A 23,349-nucleotide genomic window follows, 5' to 3' on the forward strand; every position below is an offset into this window, starting at 1 on the left:
GACCTCTGCCCAGGGAGTAGATCTAGGCTCCAGGGAGAAGAGAGGGGCTACCATTCTCCTCAGCACTCCCCCTCCTCTGGAAGGCCAGAAGATGGGAGATCCTGGGGGGGTGGGGGGTGGGTAGCTTGGCTGAGGGGATAAGTGGGGCGAGGCCAAAGACTGGCCTCTGGAAGCTACACCAGGCGCAGCTGGGAGGTAGGCAGGGGCAGGTCTGAGGTGGATGTCGAGGTTGCCATTGGAGGGGCTGCCGTTGCTCCCCTTCAGGGACACCTCAGTGGGGACTGGGAATACGAACAGCCAGTGTCCCAGGGACCGCCCCAACTGCTCTACGTGTGAGAACTCGGGATCCTCACTGCCACCCCAAGGTAGAGCCTCTGAGTGGGTTTACCAACTAGCATCCCCACCAGCAATTTTCCCGTTACTCTTTGTTGGTTCCCTGCAGCTAATGTAACAAATTACCATAAACTTGATGGATTTAAACAACAGAAATGTATTCTCTCACCAGTTCTGGAGGTCAGAATTCCAAAATCAGCTTCACTGGCCAAGACCAAGATGTTCCTCCTCCCGTTTCTGGTGGCGGTAGGCATTCCTTGGCTTGTGGCCGCATCATTCCCGTCGCTTCCTCCATCCTCACATCACCTTCTCCTCTTCCATGTGTCCAATCTCTCTCTGCCTCTCTCTTTTTTTTTTTTTTTTTTGTGGTACGCGGGCCCCTCACTGCTGTGGCCTCTCCCGCTGCGGAGCACAGGCTCCGGACGTGCAGGCTCAGCGGCCATGGCTCACGGGCCTAGCCGCTCTGCGGCATGTGGGATTTTCCCAGACCAGGGCTTGAACCCGTGTCCCCTGCATCAGCAGGCGGACTCTCAACCACTGCGCCACCAGGGAAGCCCTCTCTGCCTCTCTTTTACAAGAACACTTGGGAGAATATTTAGGGTCCACCCAGATAATCCAGGATGATCCTTACTTAATCACACCTGCAAAGACTCTTTTTCCAAATAAAGTCACATTCACAGGTTCCAGGGGTTTGATGTGGGCATCTTGCGGGTCGGCGGGGAGCATTTGTTGGCCTGCCTCACTCTTCATTTTGACCACCTCTGTATTGTCAGACTGTGGTAGACAGTGAATGTGCCAACCAGACTCCCCCCACCCTGTGAGGAAGGACTTGCTGCTTTCCTTGGCGGTTGGCCTCCAGCTGTCAGCTCTTTCAGGGCCTGCTGCAGCTGCAGAGAGCACCTCTCCCAAGAGCCTGCCCTTCTGGGGCAGCCTGCATCTGGGGATATAAGGACCAGCCATTTCAGCCCCATGAAGGGCACTCGGACGGGCAATAGTCACTCCAGAGCTCTCCACCAAATTGACTGAAGCTTTGTCAGGCCAGCATTACAGTTGGATTTCTTCCACTGCTCAATCCTAATTCTGTCTGGTTCCTCTCACAGGGAGTGATCCCTAGTAAGCATCTTGCCCCCCAAACTTCACCTACTTCTGGAGAACACAAACTGGGTCACAGACGTTATAATATTTGCCAGTATGATGGAAGGGAAGTAGCAATTTTTGTGTCTTATATATTTTCATTTCCCTAGTGCACTGGATTGAATAGTGTCCCCCAAACTCATGTCCACCTAGAACCCCAGAGTGTGACCTTATTTGGAAATAGGGTCTTTGCAGACGCAATTAGTTAAGCTGAGGACAAACTAGATTAGGGCGGGCCTTAAACCCAAGGACTAGTGTCCTTGCAGGAGGAGAGAGACAGAAACACGCAGGGAGAATGCCATGTGACGACAGAAGCAGAGATTGAAGGGATGCAGCTGCAGGTCAAGGAACAGCAAGGGTTGTCTGCAACCACCGGAAGCTGGGTGAGAGGCCAGAACAGACTGTCCCTCAGAGCCTTTGGAAGGAATCAACTTTGCTGACACCTTGATAGCAGACTTCCGGCTTCCAGAACTGTGAGAGAATACATTTCTGTTATTTTAAAGCACGTAGGTAGTGGTAATTTGTTACAGCAGCCCTAGCTAACTATACACCTAGTTACTAGTAAGATTGAGCACCTTTTCATACATGTATTGGTCATTTGGGTATCCTGTTCTCTGAAAGCATCCTTTCTCAACATAGAAAAGCTTCTCCACTTCCCCATATGATTGTTGTCCTTCTAGCATGCACTAAAATAATACAACTGCATTTATGGATTCCTGGACTCTTTGCACAATTCTATAGCTTTCCAGGGATCTGCTGCCTATTGGTTGGGTACCCTGATCTACAAGATTAAATTTCAACCCTTTGTCATGGACCTGAGTATTCTTCATGCTCTCACCTTGCCAATCTCTTCAACCTAATTTCTCTCTCCATAAACATCCCATGTTCCCACAATAAAGTTCTGGAAGAGTCATGCTCTCTCCTACCTATGTGCTTTACCCATGTTATTTACTCCTCCTTCCTAGAATGATGCCCATCACTTATACACCTCTCCTCTGTCCTCTCCCTTCTACCACAATTCATTCCCATCCTACCAGACTCAGCGCAAGTGTTACTTCTCCCAGGAGCCTGCTCTGATAGTTTTCCATCCCCATCCCATGCCTTTACCCCCCAATTGAGTTGGATACTCCCCCTTTCTGTTCCCTTAGCACTCTGAGCATCCCTCTTATTTTGTTTGTATGGATTTTTTAAGCTCTTACTATATATGAACACAGGGCTAGGCTCCGGGTGTGCTGTCACAGGATTTAGAATGTGGTGGGCCCCTCACACATCATACCATCACTTTCTTTGAGGGCTGGGACCATGTCTTCATGTTAAGGTCCCCAGCACCTTGGCAAACAGTGCTTGACAAATAGAGGGTAACTAACACTGAACTGCATGGGAAAGGAGGCTGACAGATGAGTGGTTTGTCAGTGGACTTGGTTTTCCTTCCCTTGGAAGAGCAGATTCCCTCTACCTGCCATGATGGGGATGAGGAAATAATGAAATGCAGTGGCATCTTAGAAGATGACACCTTCGACCCAATTCATGAAGCCACCTAGTGAGTTGTTTCCCCCCGGACGACTAACAAAGGTGAAGGGATGGGGAGGGCACAGTGGCCAGGGTTCATCGGGCAATTATTGGCCCCGACCCAGCTGACTGGGCCCTCATAGGCCTTCTGGCCTGTGTTAACTCGTGAAGCCAACCAGCCCTGACATCTTCACCTCAAATTCCTCCCTCTAACTCCAAGTGACTCCAAGTCCTGAGCTGTAGGGGGGGAAGTGATGAATAGAGCTGGGGAATGCACAGCCCACCCCCCAGGCCAAGTGACCATGGTCCCCACTCATCACTAAAGACCTTCCTGCACCAGCGGCACCTTCTCTCATTCCTTCCTTCACAGGCATCCATCAAGCACCTGACACTCAACATGGGGTGTCATGCCAGGTGCTAGGGTTACAGAGACGAACAGGCCTGTACTCCCTGCCCACACGAGGCTCACTGACTAGTTGCGGAGACAGACTGAAAAACCCAACCCCGAGAGATTACACTGTAAGCAGCAAGAGGCCCAGCTGAGGAGGCTGGGTTTCCAGAGCTTTCAGCCCAGCAGGCAGATACACCACACATACGCGTGCGCACACACACACAGCACAGTCAGTGTGGCTGTGAGCAAACACACATAAGACATGGACCACAAAGTCATAAACCTATGGTAGATAAATGTCTGAATGTCAAGGGTAAGCCCTCCTTTTATGGATATGACAGGAACATAAGTAATGGGCCTTCTTGCCCGGAATGGGGCGTGGTAAGAAAGAACTCTGGGAAAGTGCAGGGACTGCCAGGGTGAGGGTGCTAAGTGTCTGACACAACAACAGGGGAGAAAGTGGGAATCAGGCCAAAGAAGAGGGAGGAAGAGGCCTGCGCCTGTGGTGGCTGAGCTGTGGTGCTTGAATGGAGCAGGCAGGGCTGCCAGAGAAGCCACATCCCACGGAGAACAAGAATGAGGGCTGGGGAGGCAGACAGGCCTGGGTTTGGATCCCAGCCTCACCAGCTCCAGCTCTATGATCTTGGACAAGTTACTTAATTCCCTAAGCTTTGGCTCCCTTACCTTTAAAATCTGCCTAATAACAGTACCCACATTATAAGGTTTGTTTGGAAGGATCAAATTAGATAAGGTTTGTAAAACATTTAGATCTACACCGGCACAGGGCACAATGACTATCGCTTAATAAGCAAACAAACAACAACAACAAAGGATGACAAGGCAGTCTGCATACACACCACCCTGGGGCTCTGTGCTTTCCTGTCCAAAGCCACCACAGGCCTGCTCTAATCCTTCCTCACCTTCCTATGTGCTGCCCCTCCCCCACCTGCTAGATCAGCAGAGAATTGAGAGATTCACAGCCAGAAGCCTTTCACAGCCTCTCCCTGCCACTTTCCAGATGATGGGAGTCCTGAAGACCTCGATGCCCTGGATGCCAGACCACTTGTGTGCTTATCTGCCCATCGGCCCTGAGGTTCTCTATGGCCTCAGAAAAGGACAGACTGTGCAGATACTGTGCAAAATCCACACTCCTACGCTCTCCGGGGCCACCACCCTGAGGCCAGGAGCCAGGCAGAGCTGTTCTCAAACATCCTTCTGTTCCACATGAGCCACCCGGGGTGCTGCGGGGGTGGGGGGAGGTGAAGTGCTGGTGGTCTCTGCCTCCACCAACCCACCAGCGCTGGGCCTTCTAGACTCCTCCTGTCCTGCCCTGCCTGTTGGTTCAAGGAGGAGAGATGCACCTTGAGGGTAGGGCAGGGCCATGCTTCTTGGGATGTCCCAGGGAGCCAGGAACACAGAGTTGGAGCCCAGTAAGTGTTTGTTTAATCATGGAGGAGCCCCGGCAATTCCTATAGCCTGAGTCAGGACTCTAAGATGGGAGCCAAATTCCCACGAGAGAGCCCTGAAGAGGCCCTTAGTTCTGCCCTATGAACCATTTTTACGGAAGTCTTTCAACCCATTCTATAAAAATAATGATTAATGTTTTATACACACATACACCCACACAGTTTGCAAATAATGAGAAAAATCTATGAAAGCATGTTGTAAGCTATAAAGAGTTACGTACATTAGTATGCTTATTTGTTTAGGCTTGTAAATAGAAATACTCTGAGGTGGTCAGGATAGGTGTTATCTCCATGTTGAGGAAACCATGGCTGGCAGAGAGCTTATGGAAATGGTCCAAGATCTCAGTGGGCAGGAATCTAGGCCTTCTCACTGCCCTATCACATCACACAGTTCAATAAAAAATTTACTAAGCCCCAAGTGATGAGACGGGGCAGAGTGGTGGGGGGAGTGGGGGGGTCATTTAGAAAGACCCAGGCAGAGCCCCCTTGAGGAGCTAACAACCTGGAAGGGGAGGGATGCAAAGTGGCACACCCAGCCCTGTGAGATCCCCAGCCCCGCCTCTCTCCTCTCTCCTCACGCTCCCCACTTCTTGCCCAATCTCATGCCCTCCCTCAGCTTCAGCCACCACCTGGACCACAGATCAGTCAGCCTACGGCTCTCCAAAGCTGCGTCCCCAGTCCCCTGAACTCCAGAGCTACAGACCCAAGTGCCTCCTGCATACTTGCCACCTGGGGGTCTCCCAGGGCCACCAACCCCACAAATTCAAAGCTGATATGCCCTCCTCCTCAACCCCGGCTCAGCATCCTGCAACCCTGTCTTAGGTGGAGGCACTCGCATCCAACCACCTAGGTGTCATCCTGCTGTCCCCAAACCACACAGCCAATCGATTGCCAAGTCCTGTCCATTTTCCTCCAAAACATCTCGGAAATCCAGTCCTTCTCTTCCTCCTCATGCCTCTGTCCCAGGTCAGGCTCTAACTCCTGCATGATAACCTCCTGACAGTCTTATCTCCCATGAATCCATCTTCTTTGCAGTCAATCTGTACAGGTCCCTCCCTGTCTCAAGGCTCAAACCCTTAAAACCCTCCAATGGTTCCCCTCTCTCTGCAGGCGTGAAGTCCAAGTTCCTTCGTGAGATGATATGATACAATACTACCCTTCCGCCTCTACAGTCTCTTGTGCCTCAAACCTTTCACGGCACAGAGGCTGGCCTGCCTGCAGGCCTGGCTTCATGCGTGTGAGACCTCTGCAGTTCATATTTTTTAACAAGGGCATTTTAATTTTGCACAGGACCCCACCAATTATCTTGCTAGTCCTACCTGCCGGTTTTTCCCTGCACCCCCTTGCGGTTTGTGGCCTGCAAAACTTTGTACAGTCTCCTCCACCCAGAACACCCGTCCCACATCACCTCTTTCTGCCGCCCTTCTTTTAACACTCAGTTTAGGTGTTATCTTTGGGACGCCTCCCTTGACCCTCCTCCCTCCCGATCCCTGCCCTAATCACACAACACATAGCAGGTGTTCAACACTTGCCTATTACATACTGAGAAGGCAATGTGTGACAAGTGCCACAAGAGACCAAACTACGATCGATCGATCGACGGTAAAGCAAGGCAAGGAGAGAGAAGGCATTTCTAACGACCTCCAGGTTCCTCAGGGGGGCGCTAGGACCTTGTCCGCAGACGCGTTAATCCTTGAGCAGAAGGCTCTACTCCTGCCTGGCCGGAAGCGGCCGGGATCGGCTCTTGGGCGGCGCCTGCCGCAATCGCGTCGCCACTGCAGCCCTTTCCGGGAGCCCCCGCCCCTCCGCGGCCGTGAGCCCGCCTCACGCCTCCCATTGGCTGTCTCCTCTTCTCCCGCCCTTCCCGGGCTCAGCCACTCGGAGCCCCGGGGTGGGTGGGGCTTGAAGCCCGGGTGGAGCGCGCGCCCCGATTGGCTCTGAGGAAGGCGGTGACGTGGCCGGAGGAGACCTAAACTGAGGCTCAGCCACACCACCACTGGATTAGTGGTAGGCGGGGCGGGCCCGGGTCGGCGGCCGGAAGCGGAAGTGGTGGAAAGATGCAGGTGGGGGAACAGTAGCTGGGGAGGTGGGGGGCTGGGTTGGGACCCCTGAACTGAGTTCAGCCCGCCCGTCCCTGACCTGCTTCCCGGGCTACCTCCGGGGCGCGGTTGGGTCGGTGAAATGAGCGCGCGAGTGGCTTGTGCGCTCCCAGGACTCACGCCCCCTTCCCCGCCGTGTTTCCCGCCAGGACCATCAGCACGTGCCCATCGACATCCAGACCAGCAAACTGCTCGGTAGGAGGGGGCACCCCCGCTCAGCCAGCTGTCAGGGGGAGGCCTGGCCCCTTTGCCCCGTCACCAACAGCTGGAGCCCCGACATCCCAAGGCCCCTGTTGAGGCGTTGACCACTCGCCCTGTTCTATGCCCCCATCTGTGGCCGGATTGCCCCGCTAAGAGGAGCGGGAAGGAAATAGACATAGAGTCTGTACTTGACCTGTGTTTTCTACTTTAACATTTATAACATGTGTTGTCAATCATATCTTTCAGGCACAGAGAGGGTGAGGTGAGGTCTTACCTTAAAGATGGTCAGCTACTGAATGGCAGATCTGAAGTTAGAACCTAAGTCTGTCAGGTTCCAGTATCTATGCTTTTTTGTATTATGCCGGAAAAACCCCTTTTTTTAAAAAAAAAAAAAAAGGTTCCATCTCCCCTTGATTTTAGGAGGAAGAGGAACATAGATCCAGTTGGAAAGAAAAACCTTTTAGTGGCCAGGTCATCTCCCTGCCATCTGTATCTGATCTATATACCTCCTCCCCAGTTCAGAGCCAGGGAAGGACCTCTTCATTCTGACCCCTCCAGGGCCACGCACAGCTCCTGGGTTTGTTTTCTTTATATATATATATATATGTATGTATTTGTTTATTTTTGGCTGCGTTGGGTCTTCGTTGCTGCGCGTGGGCTTTCTCTAGTTGCGGCCAGTGGGGGCCACTCGTTAATGGTGCACGGGCTTCTCATTGCGGTGGCTTCTCTTGTTGCGGAGCACGGGCTTAGGCGCATGGGCTTCAGTAGTTGTGGTACGTGGGCTCAGTAGTTATGACTCGCGGGCCCTAGAGTGCAGGCTCAATAGTTGTGGCGCACGGGCTTAGTTGCTCCATGGCATGTGGGATCTTCCCGGACCAGGGCTTGAACCCGTGTCCCCTGCATTGGCAGGCGGATTCTTAACCACTGCGCCACCAGGAAAGCCCTGGATTAATTGTTTTGATGCTGGTTTGTCATTAAGATGACATCTGTTTGCCTCATCCCTTTGCTTCTACTTCTGTGACATCTACAGACTTTTTCTTTCTGAAGATTTTAGAGGAATACAGTGGAGGGAATATAACTGATAACTAGTGTGGGCCCTCAGTGTTTGACCAGCTGGCAGATTTATTAACAAGGGCAAGGTGGCCACTTAGTGGAGCTTCTTTAGTTTTGTTGCAGATTTGTCCCAGCTCTTCAGCACACGTACACTCTTTTTTTGTTGTTGTCGTTTCGGTACGCGGGCCTCTCACTGTTGTGGCCTTTCTCGTTGCGGAGCACAGGCTCCGGACGCGCAGGCCCAGTGGCCATGGCTCACGGGCCTAGCTGTTCCGCGGCATGTGGTATCTTCCCGGACCGGGGCACGAACCCGTGTCCCCTGCATCGGCAGGCAGACTCTCAACCACTGTACCACCAGGGAAGCCCAGCACACGTACACTCGATGTCATGAAAAGGACCAATAAAACAACAGCCATTTATTGAGGGTTTATTCTATACAAGGTGCTGTTTTATGTGCCTGACATTATGAAAATGAAGATCACTACAATTCATTGAGCCCTTGCCATGTGTCAGACACAGCACTCAGTGTTTTACCTTCATTCCCCCTTGTACTCAGTATCTTTATCATCCCCATTTTACATGTAGGGAAACTGAGGCACAGAGAGTTTGAGAGACTTGCCCAAGAAAGTTAGTAATTAGAAGCCAGGACCATCTGACCACAAAGTCTAGCTCTTAGCTCTCTCCTACTGAGGAAATGTACATGGCTCTTATCCACCTATACCCTCTACTAAAAACACAGATCTGGGCCTAGAATCCAGGAGGTCAGTCACACGGGTATTCATGTGTGCAGGATGGTACTTCACTGGTAAGAAGAGACCAGTGTTATCTAGTCCTTAGGGCGCTGTAGGTAGTAGGGGCTTTGCAGTTATTCATTCATCTGGTATTTGGCATAACCATCTTGTATTTTCCATTGTCATGGTTAATCCCAGCCCTGAGGAAGTGGAAGTTGAATAGCGTCTGCTGTCAGTAAGAAAGATATAGTTATCCGTGGAAGCAAGAATATCATGGAGAATACGGTCCATATTGGCACTTTGATGTCAGGACCAATTTAAAGTTTTACTTTATCCCTGTGTTGAGGCAATTGCTCTATAAAAGTCACACTGTGGATGAAGTCAGGTTGCCAGAGTCTGTTTAGCCCCAAGCATCCCTTCGGGCCTGTCTTCATTCCCATCTTCCCGTGACCCCCACACCTTAACCAATATGAATACAACTTTTAGCCAATGCCTTAGCATATTTCACTTGAATCAGTGATGGAATTTTGGCCATGGGAATGGAAATGCTGTGATTTGGGTGCTTCTCCTGTAGACTGGCTGGTGGACAGAAGGCACTGCAACCTGAAATGGCAGAGTCTGGTGTTGACCATCCGAGAGAAGATCAATGCCGCCATCCAGGACATGCCAGAGAGCCAAGAGATCGCCCAGCTGCTCTCTGGATCCTGTGAGTGCTTTGGGGCTACATTACTGGACCCCACCCCTTTCCTAGGGTGGTACATATCAGCTGAGCTGCTCCCTTTCCTTTAGCCATAGGGCTGACCCCTAAAGAAAGAGAGGTTTTTATTTGGGGTATAGATGCTTGTTTCGTTCAACACAAAATGATGAAGGGGAGAGCTATGCCTGCTAAAGTTACTAGCATATACGTGAGTCAGCCATGCGTAGTGGCCACAGTGGGTGGGGAAGACACTGTAATTCTCAAAGTCTTTGTTCTTTCTTGCTTTCCAGACATTCACTACTTCCACTGCCTAAGAATTGTGGAGCTTCTCAAAGGCACTGAAGCCTCCACAAAAAATATTTTTGGCCGGTATTCTTCACAGCGAATGAAGGCAAGTGTGGGCGACGGTGGTAACACGCAGCTGGAGACCTCCAGTCCAGGGGGTCAGAGCCTGTCTGGTCTCGCTGAGGATCCAGTGGAGACGCCTACATAGAATATCTCCTCCACTTTCTCTCCGTCCCCACAGTTTATGCCAAAAGTAGATCCTACCCCTGGCTTTACATTTGCTTTGGGGATCGCTTGTCGGCACCACACTCTTAAAATAAAGTGGGTGGTCCAGCTAGCATTATGGAGGAGGACGAGGAGATGCAGAGACTGGGAGAGCCTCCCCGGCTGGGGGACTGAGCTAGGATGCACTCAGCGGCTGCTGAGTGCTGTTCAGGCCCACTTCCTGTTTCTTTTCTTAGGATTGGCAGGAGATTGTAGCCCTATATGAGAAGGACAACACCTACCTAGGTAAGGTGGCCCAGCCCAGGAGTCCCAGTGTCCATGGGGAGGCCGACTCCCCAAGTTCTGAGACAGTGGGCTTCTAGGAGGCACAGTTCACGTGGGGGAAGAGGCTGGGGTGTAGATGTTTGTGAAGTGGGAAAATAAATTCCACGAAGCGTGTTGGGAGGAGGACGACCACCAAGCAGGTGTGTGCAGGTCTTCCACCAGTCACCTCCTGGTGACTGACTCGTCCACTGAGCACAAGAGGCACGGGTTGTCCTGGGAGCTGTATCAGGGGCCTGAGGGAGTAACTAAAGGGCTGACTGTAGTTCGGGTTGTGTTTTCTAATAGTATAAATAATTGTAATAGCTAATATTGACGGAACACCTACTAAATGCAAGGGATTGTACTTGTGTTTTATGTGGGTTCTCTCTCTTGATCTTCACGATAACTATTATTGCTCCTGTTTTATAGCTGAGGATTGGATAAAGAGGTTAAATGACTGTCTTAGGTTCCACAGCCAGGAAGGGGAAGAGCTGGGAGGCCAACCCCGTGCTCTTCGCCACCCGACTGGGGTATGTTTGTGCGTGTCCTTGGGGCATGCCTGCCTTATGGTATGCAGATCTGGGGTGAACTTCCTGGGCCCTTCTTTCTCAGTGGAACTCTCCAGCCTCCTGGTTCGGAACGTCACCTACGAGATCCCCTCCCTGAAGAAGCAGATTGCCAAGTGCCAGCAGCTGCAGCAAGAATACAGCCGCAAGGAGGAGGAGGGCCAGGCGGGGGCTGCCGAGATGCGGGAGCAGTTCTACCACTCGTGCAAGCAGTATGGCATCACGGTGAGTGGGCATCACGGTGAGCGGCAGGTTCTTGCCGTGGCAGGAGGACGGACACCTGGGGCCTCTGTCTGTCTTCCTGGGCCCAACGCCTTTGCTTCTGGGAAGGGCTTCCCTCTCAGCCTGGTTGGGCCCTTCTCAGGCCATTTTCTTGCCTATCTCTAATGTTCAGGCATATTCTTTAATCTGTTGTACTCTGCTTCCCACCACTTCTGTCTGAGCCCACCTCGTCGATCCTCTCTAGGGGGACAACGTCCAAAGAGAACTGCTGGCCCTGGTGAAGGACCTGCCGAGTCAGTTGGCTGAGATTGGGGCAGCGGCCCAGTCCCTGGGGGAAGCCATCGACCTGTACCAGGCCTGTGTGGGGTTTGTGTGTGAAAGGTACTGAGGGCCTGTTTCTCCCCAGCGGGGGGGACAGTTTAGCTACTTCCCCAGCTGTGCTCTCTCCACTTGTATTTTCCCCACATGGTATTTGAGAGTCGGGGCCCATGCTGGTCTCATGAGTGGGCAGCAGGAGGGTCAGCTGCCTGCTCTGTTGCAGCCCCACAGAGCAGGTGCTGCCAATGCTACGGTTTGTGCAGACGCGGGGGAACTCCACGGTGTATGAGTGGAGGACGGGCACGGAGCCCTCGGTGGTGGAGCGGCCGCACCTCGAGGAGCCCCCTGAGCAGGTGGAAGAAGACGCGGTAAGACAGGCCTAGTAAGAGCCGCTTCCTCCCCTCACACGCCGTCCACACCCCACTTGAGTTCAGAGTCCAGAGGGAAGAAAGGGGTAAGAGACTAGGTGGAAGGGCCCGGAAGGCCCTACCCCTTTATTTTTCTGGCTTTCTTGAGGCCAGAGAACAGATGAGCTCGGAAGAGGCCCAGCAAGCTGGTCGACTTTGAACTGGGACCCTTCAGTCCCCTGAGCTCTCTGAAGATGGGCTCTCCTTTGGGAACTTGGAGGCCATTATGCTTAAACAGTGCACTCCCTGCTGAAGCAGCTGAGGCCTAGGGGAAGGCAGGCCCCTTTATTCACCCATCTTCTGCGAGCTAACACTTTTTTCCCCCTTCCAGATTGACTGGGGCGACTTTGGGGTGGAGGTGGCATCTGAAGGAGCTGACTCTGGCATCTCTGCCCAGGCTGCTGGAATTGACTGGGGCATCTCCCTGGAATCGGACTCAAAGGTTAGGATGCCCTCTCGGTCCATCTCTCTGAGGACTTTCTGTGATTGCTGCTTTGGTGATAAGAAAAGTGTTGTCTCTGTCTTTAAAGACATCACATGAAGTTCATAGTTCTTGGACCAGGTGTAGTCCAGTGTGGGGCAGAGTTTCCAAAGTGATCAGAGTTTTGACCTCTTTCTTATGGTGTTCGGGGCAGGTGTGGGGATATAGGCAGGTGGTACCTACATGCATGGGCCCATAGTGCCATCTTTGCCACCTCCATCAGGGCTGCAATGTGCTGTCATTGAATTTTTTTTTTTTAGAGGAATTTTTTTTTTTAATTTATTTACTTTTGGCTGTGTTGGGTCTTTGTTGCTGCACGTGGGCTTTCTCTAGTTGGCGGTGAGCGGGGGCTACTCTTCGTTGCGATGCGTGGGCTTCTCATTGTGGTGGCTTCTCTTGTTGCAGAGCACGGGCTCTAGGCGTGTGGGCTTCAGTAGTTGTGGCACACGGCCTTAGTTCCTCCGCGACACGTGGGATCTTCCTGGACCAGGGCTCAAACCCGTGTCCCCTGCATTGGCAGGTGGATTCTTAACCACTGCGCCACCAGGGAAGCCCCATCATTGAACTTTTTTTTTTTTTTTTGCGGTACGTGGGCCTCGTACTGTTGTGGCCTCTCCCATTGCGGAGCACAGGCTCTGGACACACAGGCTCAGCGGCCATGGCTCACGGGCCCAGCCGCTCCGCGGCATGTGGGATCTTCCCGGACCGGGGCACGAACCCGCGTCCCCTGCATCGGCAGGCGTACTCCCAACCACTGCGCCACCAGGGAAGCCCCCATCATTAAACTTTTGAGGGCTTTGGATTATTCCGGCTCCCTTTGCTGGGGAAAGTTCTCCCAACACTGCTGGGGTTCTTTACTCTCCACCCAGGAAGCTGGGGGTGCTGAGATAGACTGGGGAGACGATGCTGCTGCTCTGCAGATCACCGTGCTGGAAGCCGGAACCCAGGGTGAGTGCACCGCTCCCTGCAGCCCTGGCAGAGCCTGCCCCCGTGTCTCTAGAAGCAGAGAAAAAGTACACTACCATGATTGGGCTTCTCAGACGTTTACCTGTTTTTTCAAAATCATGATGATGTGAGTTCAGGCGGATGGAGAGAAGTTCTTAAAATTAAATCTAGAAACTCTCAACTTTTTGGATACTGAATGTGGGTCAGCTGTTCTCTGGGGAGGTTCCGAGAGGGCTGATAAGCTCTGAGGCCTGACCTGGTCCCCGCTCCCCACAAGCTGAGAGTAGGGATCTGAGCCACTAGAGGGCAGTGCAGGATGAGACTTCAAGTCCACCAGAGCGAAGGAACTTTCCATTCTTTGGAACTCAGCTCTGTGGTCCTCCTCACAGACTTGGGTTGGCATTAGTGCCTGATTAGGGCAGAGACAAATGGGAAAGGGTAACCCTTCCCACTTGGGTTGGAACAGGAAGTGGCCTTAGTGCAGTGTCTGTGTCCATATTAACCCACCAGGACTTCTCAAACTGAGAGTCTTCTCCAGTCCTCAGCAACTTTATCACTTCTCTCTTCCTGGCAGCTCCCAAAGGTGTTGCTAGGGGCCCAGATGCTCTGACACTTCTTGAATACCCTGAGACCCGGAATCAGTTCATCGATGAGCTCATGGAGGTACCTTTGTCCTCTGGGTGATGCGGGGGGAGGCCTGGCACCAGCATAGGCGGCATCGCTCCAGATACCTTACCTGACCCTTCCTTTTTGTGTAAGGGTGCTGAGCACTTTCCTTGTTCTGGAGCAGGGACTCACGTATTAGGAGGCTCCCCCATTCATTCAGCTGTGTTTATCATGTACTTCCTAAGCCCCTGGCACTGTCTTGAGGAGCTGAGCAGCGAACAAATCAAAGTCTTTGACCTCATGGATCTTATATCCTAGTGGGGAAGGCAGACAAGAAACAAGAAAAACAAGTAAAATATGTAGTATGTCAGGTGTTAACGTAAGTGCCATGGAGAAAGAGAGCTGGGGAGGGAGATGGGGTTACTGGGAAGGCCTGCAGTTTTATGTTGGTGGTCAGAGAAGGCCTTGTTGCCAAGGTGACCAGTAAGTCAAGACCTGCAGTGGGTGCAGAGAGAGCCATGCTGATATCTGGCAGAAGAGCTTTCCAGGCAGGGGGAGCAATGCAGAAGCTTTGAGGTGGGAGGTGTCCTGCACGTGTGATGAACAAGGAGGCCACTGTGGCTGAGCAGGGGAGCTGGGGGAAGTAGAAGAGCCCAGAGAGCTGAAGGGAGTTGGAAATTTGGCTTTTACTCTGAGGGAACTGGGAAGCTGTTGGAGGTTTGGTGCGACATGTTCTCCTTTGTGTTTTAGTATCATCACTGTGGCTAAAGTATCCAGCAGCCTAGAGTAAGGAGCCAGTGTTCTTGGCTCTTCTTTCTGGGACTGGGAAGCAGGGGGCTTGTCTTTGTTAACCTCTGGGTCTGTCCACTTCTCGGTGGCCTGCTGGCTGGGGAGGGCCTCATGGAAGGCCTTGTCCTCGCGAGTCTAGTTCAAGTTTCCATGGTCCACTAAAAGTGACAAGATATGCGGCTGGTTCTCAGATTCTTCCTAGCCTTTTCTTAATCCAGGGCTTCTCAAACATGGATTCCTATTCCCTGAATCTCATTCTTCCCATGGAGAGAAAATACCTTCACTGGGCAGAGAGAACCCTTTGAATCTCTGCATCGTAGTTATGTGCCGCATAGCCTGGGAGGAAGGAGAGGGGTCCAGGGCCAGGTAAGGCCTGAGACAGCAATGAGGGACTGAAGGGTGATGGTGGATGCTGCCCCAAACTCCCACGTTATAGTTGGTGAGTTTCTAGCAATAAAAATGTTCAGAGGAAATAACTGCTCCTCAACCAGCATCTAACCCTCACCTTATTCTTCATTTTGACCAGCCTGAGGGCCTAGTTTCTGAGTTCTTTTCTCGGTTTGAACCAAATCCTCTTCTGTCCTCAGCTTGAGATCTTCTTGTCCCAGAGAGCAGTGGAGATGAGTGAGGAGGCAGACATCCTGTCTGTGAGCCAGTTCCAGCTGGCTCCAGCCATCCTGCAGGGCCAGACCAAAGCAAAGATGGTCACCATGGTGTCGGCACTGCAGGATCTGATTGGCCAGCTCACCAGTCTTCGAATGCAGCACCTGTTTATGATCCTGGCCTCACCAAGGTCTGGCTTTCCCCTTGATGTTGGGCTGTTCAGGGCATGCTGCAGGGCCCTGCCATCTCGGGCAGCCCTGACTCCTATTTTTTTTTTTATAAATGTATTTTATTTATTTATTTATTTATGTATTTATGTATTTATCTATTTATGGCTGTGTTGGGTCTTCATTGCTGCGCATGGGCTTTCTCTAGTTGCGGCGAGCGGGGGCTTCTCATTGCAGTGGCTTCTCTTGTTCCAGAGCATGGGCTCTAGGCACGTGGGCTTCAGTAGTTGTGGCTCACAGGCTCTAGAGCGCAGGCTCAGTAGTTGTGGCTCACGGGCTTAGTTGCTCCACGGCATGTGGGATCTTCCCGGACCAGGGCTCGAACCCGTGTCTCCTGCATTGGCAGGCAGATTCTTAACCACTGCGCCACCAGGGAAGCCCCAGCCCTGACTCCTTGTTTCCTCGTCTCCATGACCCCTTAGACCTCATCCCTGCCTCCCATAACTGCACCATCCCAACTAGGGATGGCGGTTCTCTTTGGGGCAAGATGGGGTGGTTTGAGGTATGTAGGCAGAATCTGCTTCCCCTGTAGGATGGGGAAGTGGGAGTGGTATTCCTTGCAAGAAAGGATTGAAGGATGTGGAGGCTGAGAGGTCAATTAGAGACTTGGTTTCCTGAGCCTCAGCAGTTGGATGGGGACACCCAGGTTGCCCAGTGACACCAAACACTTACCTGAGTGCCCGGCCCAGGTATGTGGACCGAGTGACTGAGCTCCTCCAGCAGAAGCTGAAGCAGTCCCAGCTACTGGCTTTGAAGAAAGAGCTGATGCTGCAGAAGCAGCAGGAAGCCCTTCGGGAGCAGGCGGCTCTGGAGCCCAAGCTGGACCTGCTGCTGGAGAAGACCAAGGAGCTGCAGAAGCTGGTGAGACAGGGAAGGCAAGCCTGCCCAGTTGCTGCAGAATGAGGTCCCTTTGTCTCTGCTTCCTGCCCACTCCGTATCACTGTCTTTCAGATTGAAGCTGACATTTCCAAAAGGTACAATGGGCGCCCCGTGAACCTGATGGGAACCTGTCTGTGAGATGCTCCCCGTTCTTCCTGCCTGTCTTCTCAGCCTTCAGGATGGAGGAGGGACAGCCGGGGGCCCTTCCCAGCAAGAGACCAGGCTGACTGGAGGACGGAAAGCCCCAAGATGGAACCATCACCCAGATGGTTACCTTGGCACTCACTGTACTCTCTGCAAGAAGCTGTCTTAATTGGTCCTGTGACCCATCAGCCTCAAACCACAGCTTCTGCTCTTCCTCATTATCTAGTTGGACTTAATAAAAGAGGAAGGGACTCTTGTTTCACTACTGATAGTGCCGTTTTCTGGGCCTGGGGTTGAGGCTGCATGGGGTTCTTGATCCTGTGGAGTGCCAGGTTGGGGACTTTTCCTCTTTGCTTCTGGTGACGGGGGTGAGCCCCGATTAATATCTACAAATGGTTCAGCAAGGGGCTCTGGGGTAGCTGAGTCAGCTGGGCCCCTTTCTCTCCATAGCCAGGCCAGAAGCCCAAGGGGAGCAGTCAAGTGGCAGCCTTGTTGGAGCCAGCAAAGCTGTATTTTCCTTTTAATCACAGCTTACCTCTAGGCAGAGGGAAAATGCGGTTTGCAGAGGAAGGGTCTGATAAACAAGGTGGAGACAGGAGTTGTCACCTTCACAACCTGCCTGTCCACTTCCTACCCATAACTGGCTGCTCTGTGATTGGGTAGAGCCCACCCCAGGCTAGCACCCTTCTCCCCGGCCACCTACCCATCCCCATTTCCCAGGAAGGGTAGGGGTTGGGGGTGGCCAGCAATTCGATTTTAATTTCATAGCAGAGCAGTTGATTCATGGCTCTTTGTCGCTGGCGTTGACTCCCGTAATGACTTTCCATCAAAATGAAAAGTGGAGTGACACCACTCATTATTCTTGCTGCTTGTTATCTCAGTTCTGGGGAGGGCCGCCCCCTCCCTGCTGCCTTTCAGCCGTCCTGGACAGTGAGTGATGGCCCCTATTAATCACCGACCCCGCGGACTCCAGCGGACACACGCTATCCAGAGGAGAGAGAGATAAGGCGGCATGACCTGCTCGAAGCCGCTCCTATCAATTAATGTCAGCCCATCACTTCCCCCCAATCTTCGCCTGTTCACCTCCCTCCTTTTGGGGGGATTGAAAGTCTAGGAACTGAAGATGGAAAAATATTGGTATGGAATGTCGAGGTAAAACTGTCCTTGGAATAGAAGGACATCGAGGGGCCTGAGCGGGCTGCATCCTGCCCTCAGCTGCTGCGAAGGCTCTTGGCGGGGGGCGCTGTCTGCGTCTCTCAGTCCCTTTCTCTCTGAGAGAATGTCCGCTACCTCCTGGCCCACCTGTTTGGCGGCTGGCTCCACCGGCCTTCTGGCCTGCTCCTGGCAGCTGCCACCAGCTCACCGAGGCAAGCTACGCCTGCCCACTCTAATGCCCCTCATCCAATCACCAGCTATTACATGGGCTCTTCGCTCGCTGGCGCCCAGCTTTGGGGAGAAGCCTGTGGTCATGTGACCATGGCAGGCTGGGTTCAGGCCTCCGAAGCTCTCGCTTCTGCCCTCGCAGAGGAGTGCCTTGCTTGCCTTCTCTGCCCTGCCTGGGGCCGACGGGGGACACCGGATGTGCTGAAATTTGGCCATCTTTGCAGGACAGGAAGTGGGTTTAATAGAAGGTTTTCTCAGCAGAGTTTGGCCACCTTAGTAAGCAGTGGGGCTAGGGGACTGTTCTCTCAGAGGAATTGGGCTCATTTCACTGCTTATCTGGTGAAACGAAGGCCCACTCAACCCCTGGGTTCATGTAACTGGTTTCTTAAAAGCCTTTGACTCCATAACATTGGATTTATTCTCCAGAATCTTTAGCCCCATTTGGCTTTGACCCTGTGCTTTGCTTCCTGGGTCCCACATTCCCGACCACCCTATGGCACTGAAGATCCCACCTGGCTGTTTGACCCCTCAGGAGGGCAGCTCTGTGTCTTTCCGATCTGCTCCCAGATTTCCCTGAGCATCACTCTGATTGTATTTAGGTTCCTGCTTGTTCGTCTCAGAGTCGCCTCAGAAGTTGTGAGGATTAAATGAGTTAATGTGCACAGAGGTCTTCGAACAGTGCCTGGCGCAGAGTAAGTGCTCGCTGGAGAAATGTGAGCTCTTACTTTGGGTTTGTGAAACAAAGCTAAGGACTCTTCATTCTGTTTCCTTCTTGGAAGGGGGAGGTGAGAGGTTCCTTGTAGAGCTTGAGGACCAAGTTCTGAGCAGTCAGGTTTCTGGAATTGCCAAAACAAACAACAGGGAATTCCTGGGCGGTCTAGTGGTTAGGACTCCACGCTTCCACTACCAGGGGTCCGGGTTCCATGCCTGGTCGGGGAACTAAGATCCCTCAAGCCACATGGCATGGCCACAAAAATTAATAAATAAAAATTTTAAACCAGGGAGAGAGAAAGAGGAGATGAGCCCAGATTACACCCTTGGAATCCTTAGTTTGATGCGAATTGTACTGTCAAGAACACATTCTACTTTTATGATTACTTCAGTGCCGCCTCTTCCCAGAGATTTAAGGCTCTCACTTCTTAAGCTAAGTCCAGTCATTACCTGCTTCAGATAAGGAAAGAGTCACCTTTCCAAAATCCTCTCACCCAGCCAAATCCAGCCAATGCCCAAGCCTACTCACCATCTCTCTGCTCAGATGAAGCCTTTCCTCCTGCATAGACGCTACTGTGTCCTTTTGAAGTCTGGTTCTCAAAGCGTAGGATCCATTTGCACTGCAGCCCACGATGGTTGACCCTGAATGTGGGCTAAGTAGATGCTAATGATTACTCATCTGGGTTCCGGCTGCCCACTGAGGGCTTGCCAGGGAGACGTGGGGTCCTACACATCTAGAACTAGTTTCCCAAAGCCAGTGCGGGGCAGGGGGATTCTCTGCATCATTCAGGCCAAAAATCTCACTCATATGATCTGCTCCAGAGAACTGGCCTGGAGCTGAGGACCAAAAAAACAAAAGCAGATCCCAGGCCTTGGGGAACAGGAGCTAATCCTGCTCTCTCGTGTCTGTCTCCCTCGTTAATTCTACAGGTGTTGCTTACACAGTTTCTCCCCTAGAAACAGATCCTGCGGCTCTTCCTGCCTTTTCATCCACCCGCCTGTCCTGTTACTACAATTCTATTTCATCTTTTTTCTTTTTTTAGCTGCACCATGCAGCTTGCAGGATCTTGGTTCCCCAACCAGGGCCCGGGCCCTCGACAGTGAAAGCGCAGAGTCCTAACCACTGGACCGCCAGGGAATTCCCCTATTTCCTTTTTTTTTTTTAATTAAATTTTTTTGTTTGTTTGTGCCATGCAGCTTGTAGGATTTTAGTTCCCTGACCAGGGATTGAAGCCGGACCCTTGGCAGTGAGAGCACCGAGTTCTAACCACCAGACCACCAGGGGATTCCCATCCCCTATTTCATCTTTTTTTTTTTCCCTATTTCATCTTCTAATTGCCACTTGTTTATTTTCCTCTCCTCCCCATTCCTGTACACACACACACACACACACACACACACACACACACACACAATCTAATAACAGTAACAAGAAGACAGCAGGCAAAGCAACGCGGTAGTGATTAGCATCTTCTCTAGATCTAGACTGCCTGGGTCAAATCCTGGCTCTGCTCTTGCTACCAGTGCGACCTCGGGTGAGTCCCTGGACCTCTCTGCACCTCATTTCCTTCACCAGTGAAATGAGGACAATACTACCAACCTCAGGGTGGGTAGCTGTGGTGAACGTGTGCAGCACCCAGATGGTGCCTGACACGGGAAGACTCACCTGTCAGCTTGTGAGGGGTGGTGGACTGCAAATAGCCTGGACTGAGGTTAGAAACCTGTGTTCGGGTCCTGGTTCCATATGTCCCAGATATCCTAACATGTCCCAAACCAAGCCCATTATCATCCCCGTCCCACCCTGCATCCCTCCCTGATATCTGCTATTTCTATTCTATCAACAGGCTCCCAGTCTCTGCTGGCTCACCTCTAATCCACCTTTTCCATGTGCTTTGTCACCCTAATCATTTCTCTACTTAGAAACTCTGATGCCCCCTCAGCTCCCCAAATTCCTAGTGTAGCAGGCCAGCCCTTGATATTCGAACCTCCCCCTAACTTTCCGGCCTGGGTATCCACCCAAAACAGCAAACCCACGTGTGTCCCCAAACCTCTTCTTGGCCCCACCTAGCCTTTCTGACCCAGCTCAGTTGAGGCCTGAACGCATCTCTGTGGACATTGCCAGTTCCCAGGCAGAATGAGCCCCTCCCTCCTTGGCAGCATCCCTGAAGCTGTGTGTAGATGCCCTTCGGGGAGCACCTATCAACTATATGACAGTGCCTTCATATGGTGTGCGCCCCAGACTGAACTGCTTAAGAGCAGGGACTGGGTCTTGCTCGTTTTTGTGTCCCCTTTGGAATCTCAAACTTAACCTCTCCAAACTTCAGTTGACTTAAGTCAACTGGGCCTCAGCTGACTTTGCCTTCTAAAATGGCTCACAACTAAGCAAAAAAAGAAAAGTCCCATCAAGAAGTTTGGGAAGGAAATTGGGTTTAAGCCGGCTTTTAAAATGAACCAATGGTCAGACTAAAATCCAATCCACAGCTGTCTCGTGAGTATGCCTGACCTGGGAGGATCTCCTGGGCCTGCCTCTCTTCTCTCCCTGTTTGGTTGAGGGCTTTTCTAGAGAGGAGAGCTGCTGTCCCATCCTCTCGCAGATCTCATTGCTTCATAGACCCAGGTCTGCTGCCGAAGCTGGGGTCACCACCCCCACCCACACCGCTTACTGAGTGCTGCCCACATGCTGGGCTCTGAACAAGCTGTTCTGCACCCCGAGTCATCAGGCCCCAGGAGCTGCTCCCAGGCTGCAAGGCAGATCCCAGGGCCCAGGAGGAGGGTGTCAAGCCTGCTCCCGGGCTAAGAAGCCCAGGGTGCCAGCTGACCACAGATCTCCATGTCCTCCAGATGCCCTTCCTCTCAGGTGGTGGGTACATCAGCCCTGAGTAAACTCTTACCTCTCCTGCCTGCCACCCTCCTCTCATTCCCCAGGCTACAAAGAAAACAAGTTTGAATATTTAAACTTCTCCTGCCTGTCTAAATAAAAAGTTCTGCACTATTTAACGCCCCAGCTATCCATAAGTGTCGGGAGCTGCCCTCTCCCTTCCAGCCTTCCCCTCCCTCCCTCTCGCCCAAACCTCTCGCAGCAAAGCCATTTGTCAAAGCCCTGCCGCAGGCTGCGCTTGGCTGTGTCTGAAAGGACAAGCGCCCCACAGGGGGAGGCGGGGGATGAATGAAGGGGCTATGCAAATTGCTGCTTAATCTGCAGAGAAACACCCAGGCTTTGGGGAGACGCTCATTACTTCTTTTAACTGTGATTAACGGGCAAATTAAACCCAAGCCCTTAACTCTCTCCTGGCAGAGGACTCGAACGCAGAACCCTGGGCCGGTGTGGGTGGAGGGAGGCACTTGTCTGTAGCTGCGGCCCGGGGACCAGGATCGAGGAGCACAAGGGCTGCCCCTTAACCATCGTCATCGTTGTGGGGTAGGAGAGAGGGGAGCCCCGAGTGGCGGGGAGCAGATCCAGCACAACTTCACACGTGGGGAAGGGGGTACTCCGTGCCATCTTTTGGGTTTCTTTCAGCCACTCGAGAAAGAACAAGGTCGTGGCCCTGGATTTGCTGCCCTTCTTTTCCCTGACCAAAAAAAAAAAAAGTGAGAGAGCCCCTTAGGCCTCACCTGCCAGGACCTGCTGATGGTGTGACCAATGCGGCTTTAGCCCCAAACCTGGGGCTGGAAACATGTGTCTAGGGGGCCTCCAGAAATTCAACTCCAGAAATGACCTTGGGCCCAGGGAGGAGGGCGGAGGACTGTTTTTATGGGAGTAGAGACCCTGGGAATAGTCTTGCCACAGGTTATACAGGTCATAAGTTTACACGGTCGAACACCCATGTTAGAAGGGATCAAAGGTCCAAGGCATCTCTCTCTGTTTCTTCCTCCATCCATGCGTGTGTGTGTGTGTGTGTGTGTGTGTGTGTGTGTGTGTTAAAATACCTGACCCAGCTCAGAACATAAAATTGACCACTTTAGCCCTTTGTGCAGGGACTTCCCTGGGAGTCCAGTGGTTAAGACTCTGCGCTTCCACTGCAGGCAGCACGGGTTCAATCCCTGGTCAGGAACTAGGATCCCACATGCCACGTGGAGTGGCCAAAAAAACCCCCAAAAAAACCGCTTTGTGCAGGTACATGGCATTGTGCATTCAGTGGCATTAAGTGCATTCACATCGTTGTGCAACCGTCCCCACCACTCATTCCATCTGATTTTGCAGATTATCTAGCTGTCGCATCAGACCTATAATCACCTCTAACAAAAAGCAACAAGTGAGGCAGAACTCTATAGGTAGAAGAGTTCTGTTTGAAATGGAGAAAATTGGGGAATGCCAGCTGGAGCACCGGTGGTTGAAAGGGAGGCCTCATGCTCAGGAGGCAGACTGGGTGGAAATCCTGTAGGGACTCCCCGTTAAAGGCAGGTCCCCTAAGCCCGAGTGATTAGGAGGTGAAAGATGACATACAATGGTGACGAACTGTCTGTCAACCTGACGGGGCCGAGGAGAGACATGGCCCCGTATTTATTTTGTCGTCGTCGAGTGGATCAGTAGGTCTGTCATAGAAACCAGGCCTGACAGCTCTCTCAGCAACTCAGCTCTCTTCTCTTAACTCCCGCATCCCGGCTCCACCATCTATTAAAACATCCCGGGCTGTCAGGGAT

General features: G+C 52.2%; 1 protein-coding gene across 2 annotated transcripts; it reads left to right on the forward strand.

The window, feature by feature from the left end:
• Nucleotides 1-6,788: 6,788 nt before the first annotated feature.
• CDK5RAP3 (CDK5 regulatory subunit associated protein 3) lies at nucleotides 6,789-16,879 on the forward strand. Of its 2 annotated transcripts, XM_004282683.4 has the most exons (14): nucleotides 6,789-6,896; nucleotides 7,082-7,127; nucleotides 9,492-9,623; nucleotides 9,905-10,005; nucleotides 10,361-10,409; nucleotides 11,040-11,218; nucleotides 11,460-11,596; nucleotides 11,757-11,901; nucleotides 12,272-12,382; nucleotides 13,291-13,369; nucleotides 13,941-14,029; nucleotides 15,349-15,554; nucleotides 16,281-16,452; nucleotides 16,543-16,879. In XM_004282683.4, the coding sequence occupies exons 1-14, from the start codon at nucleotides 6,891-6,893 to the stop codon at nucleotides 16,606-16,608; spliced, it is 1,518 nt and encodes a 505-aa protein (XP_004282731.1). In that variant the 5' UTR covers nucleotides 6,789-6,890; the 3' UTR covers nucleotides 16,609-16,879. The 2 variants fall into 2 exon arrangements, with proteins under 2 accessions (XP_004282731.1, XP_033266967.1); XM_033411076.2 differs by lacking the exons at nucleotides 6,789-6,896; nucleotides 7,082-7,127 and adding an exon at nucleotides 7,678-7,710.
• The last annotated feature ends 6,470 nt before the right edge of the window (nucleotides 16,880-23,349 follow it).

This window comes from Orcinus orca, chromosome 19 (genome assembly GCF_937001465.1).
Source record: "Orcinus orca chromosome 19, mOrcOrc1.1, whole genome shotgun sequence".
NCBI lineage: Eukaryota > Metazoa > Chordata > Mammalia > Artiodactyla > Delphinidae > Orcinus > Orcinus orca.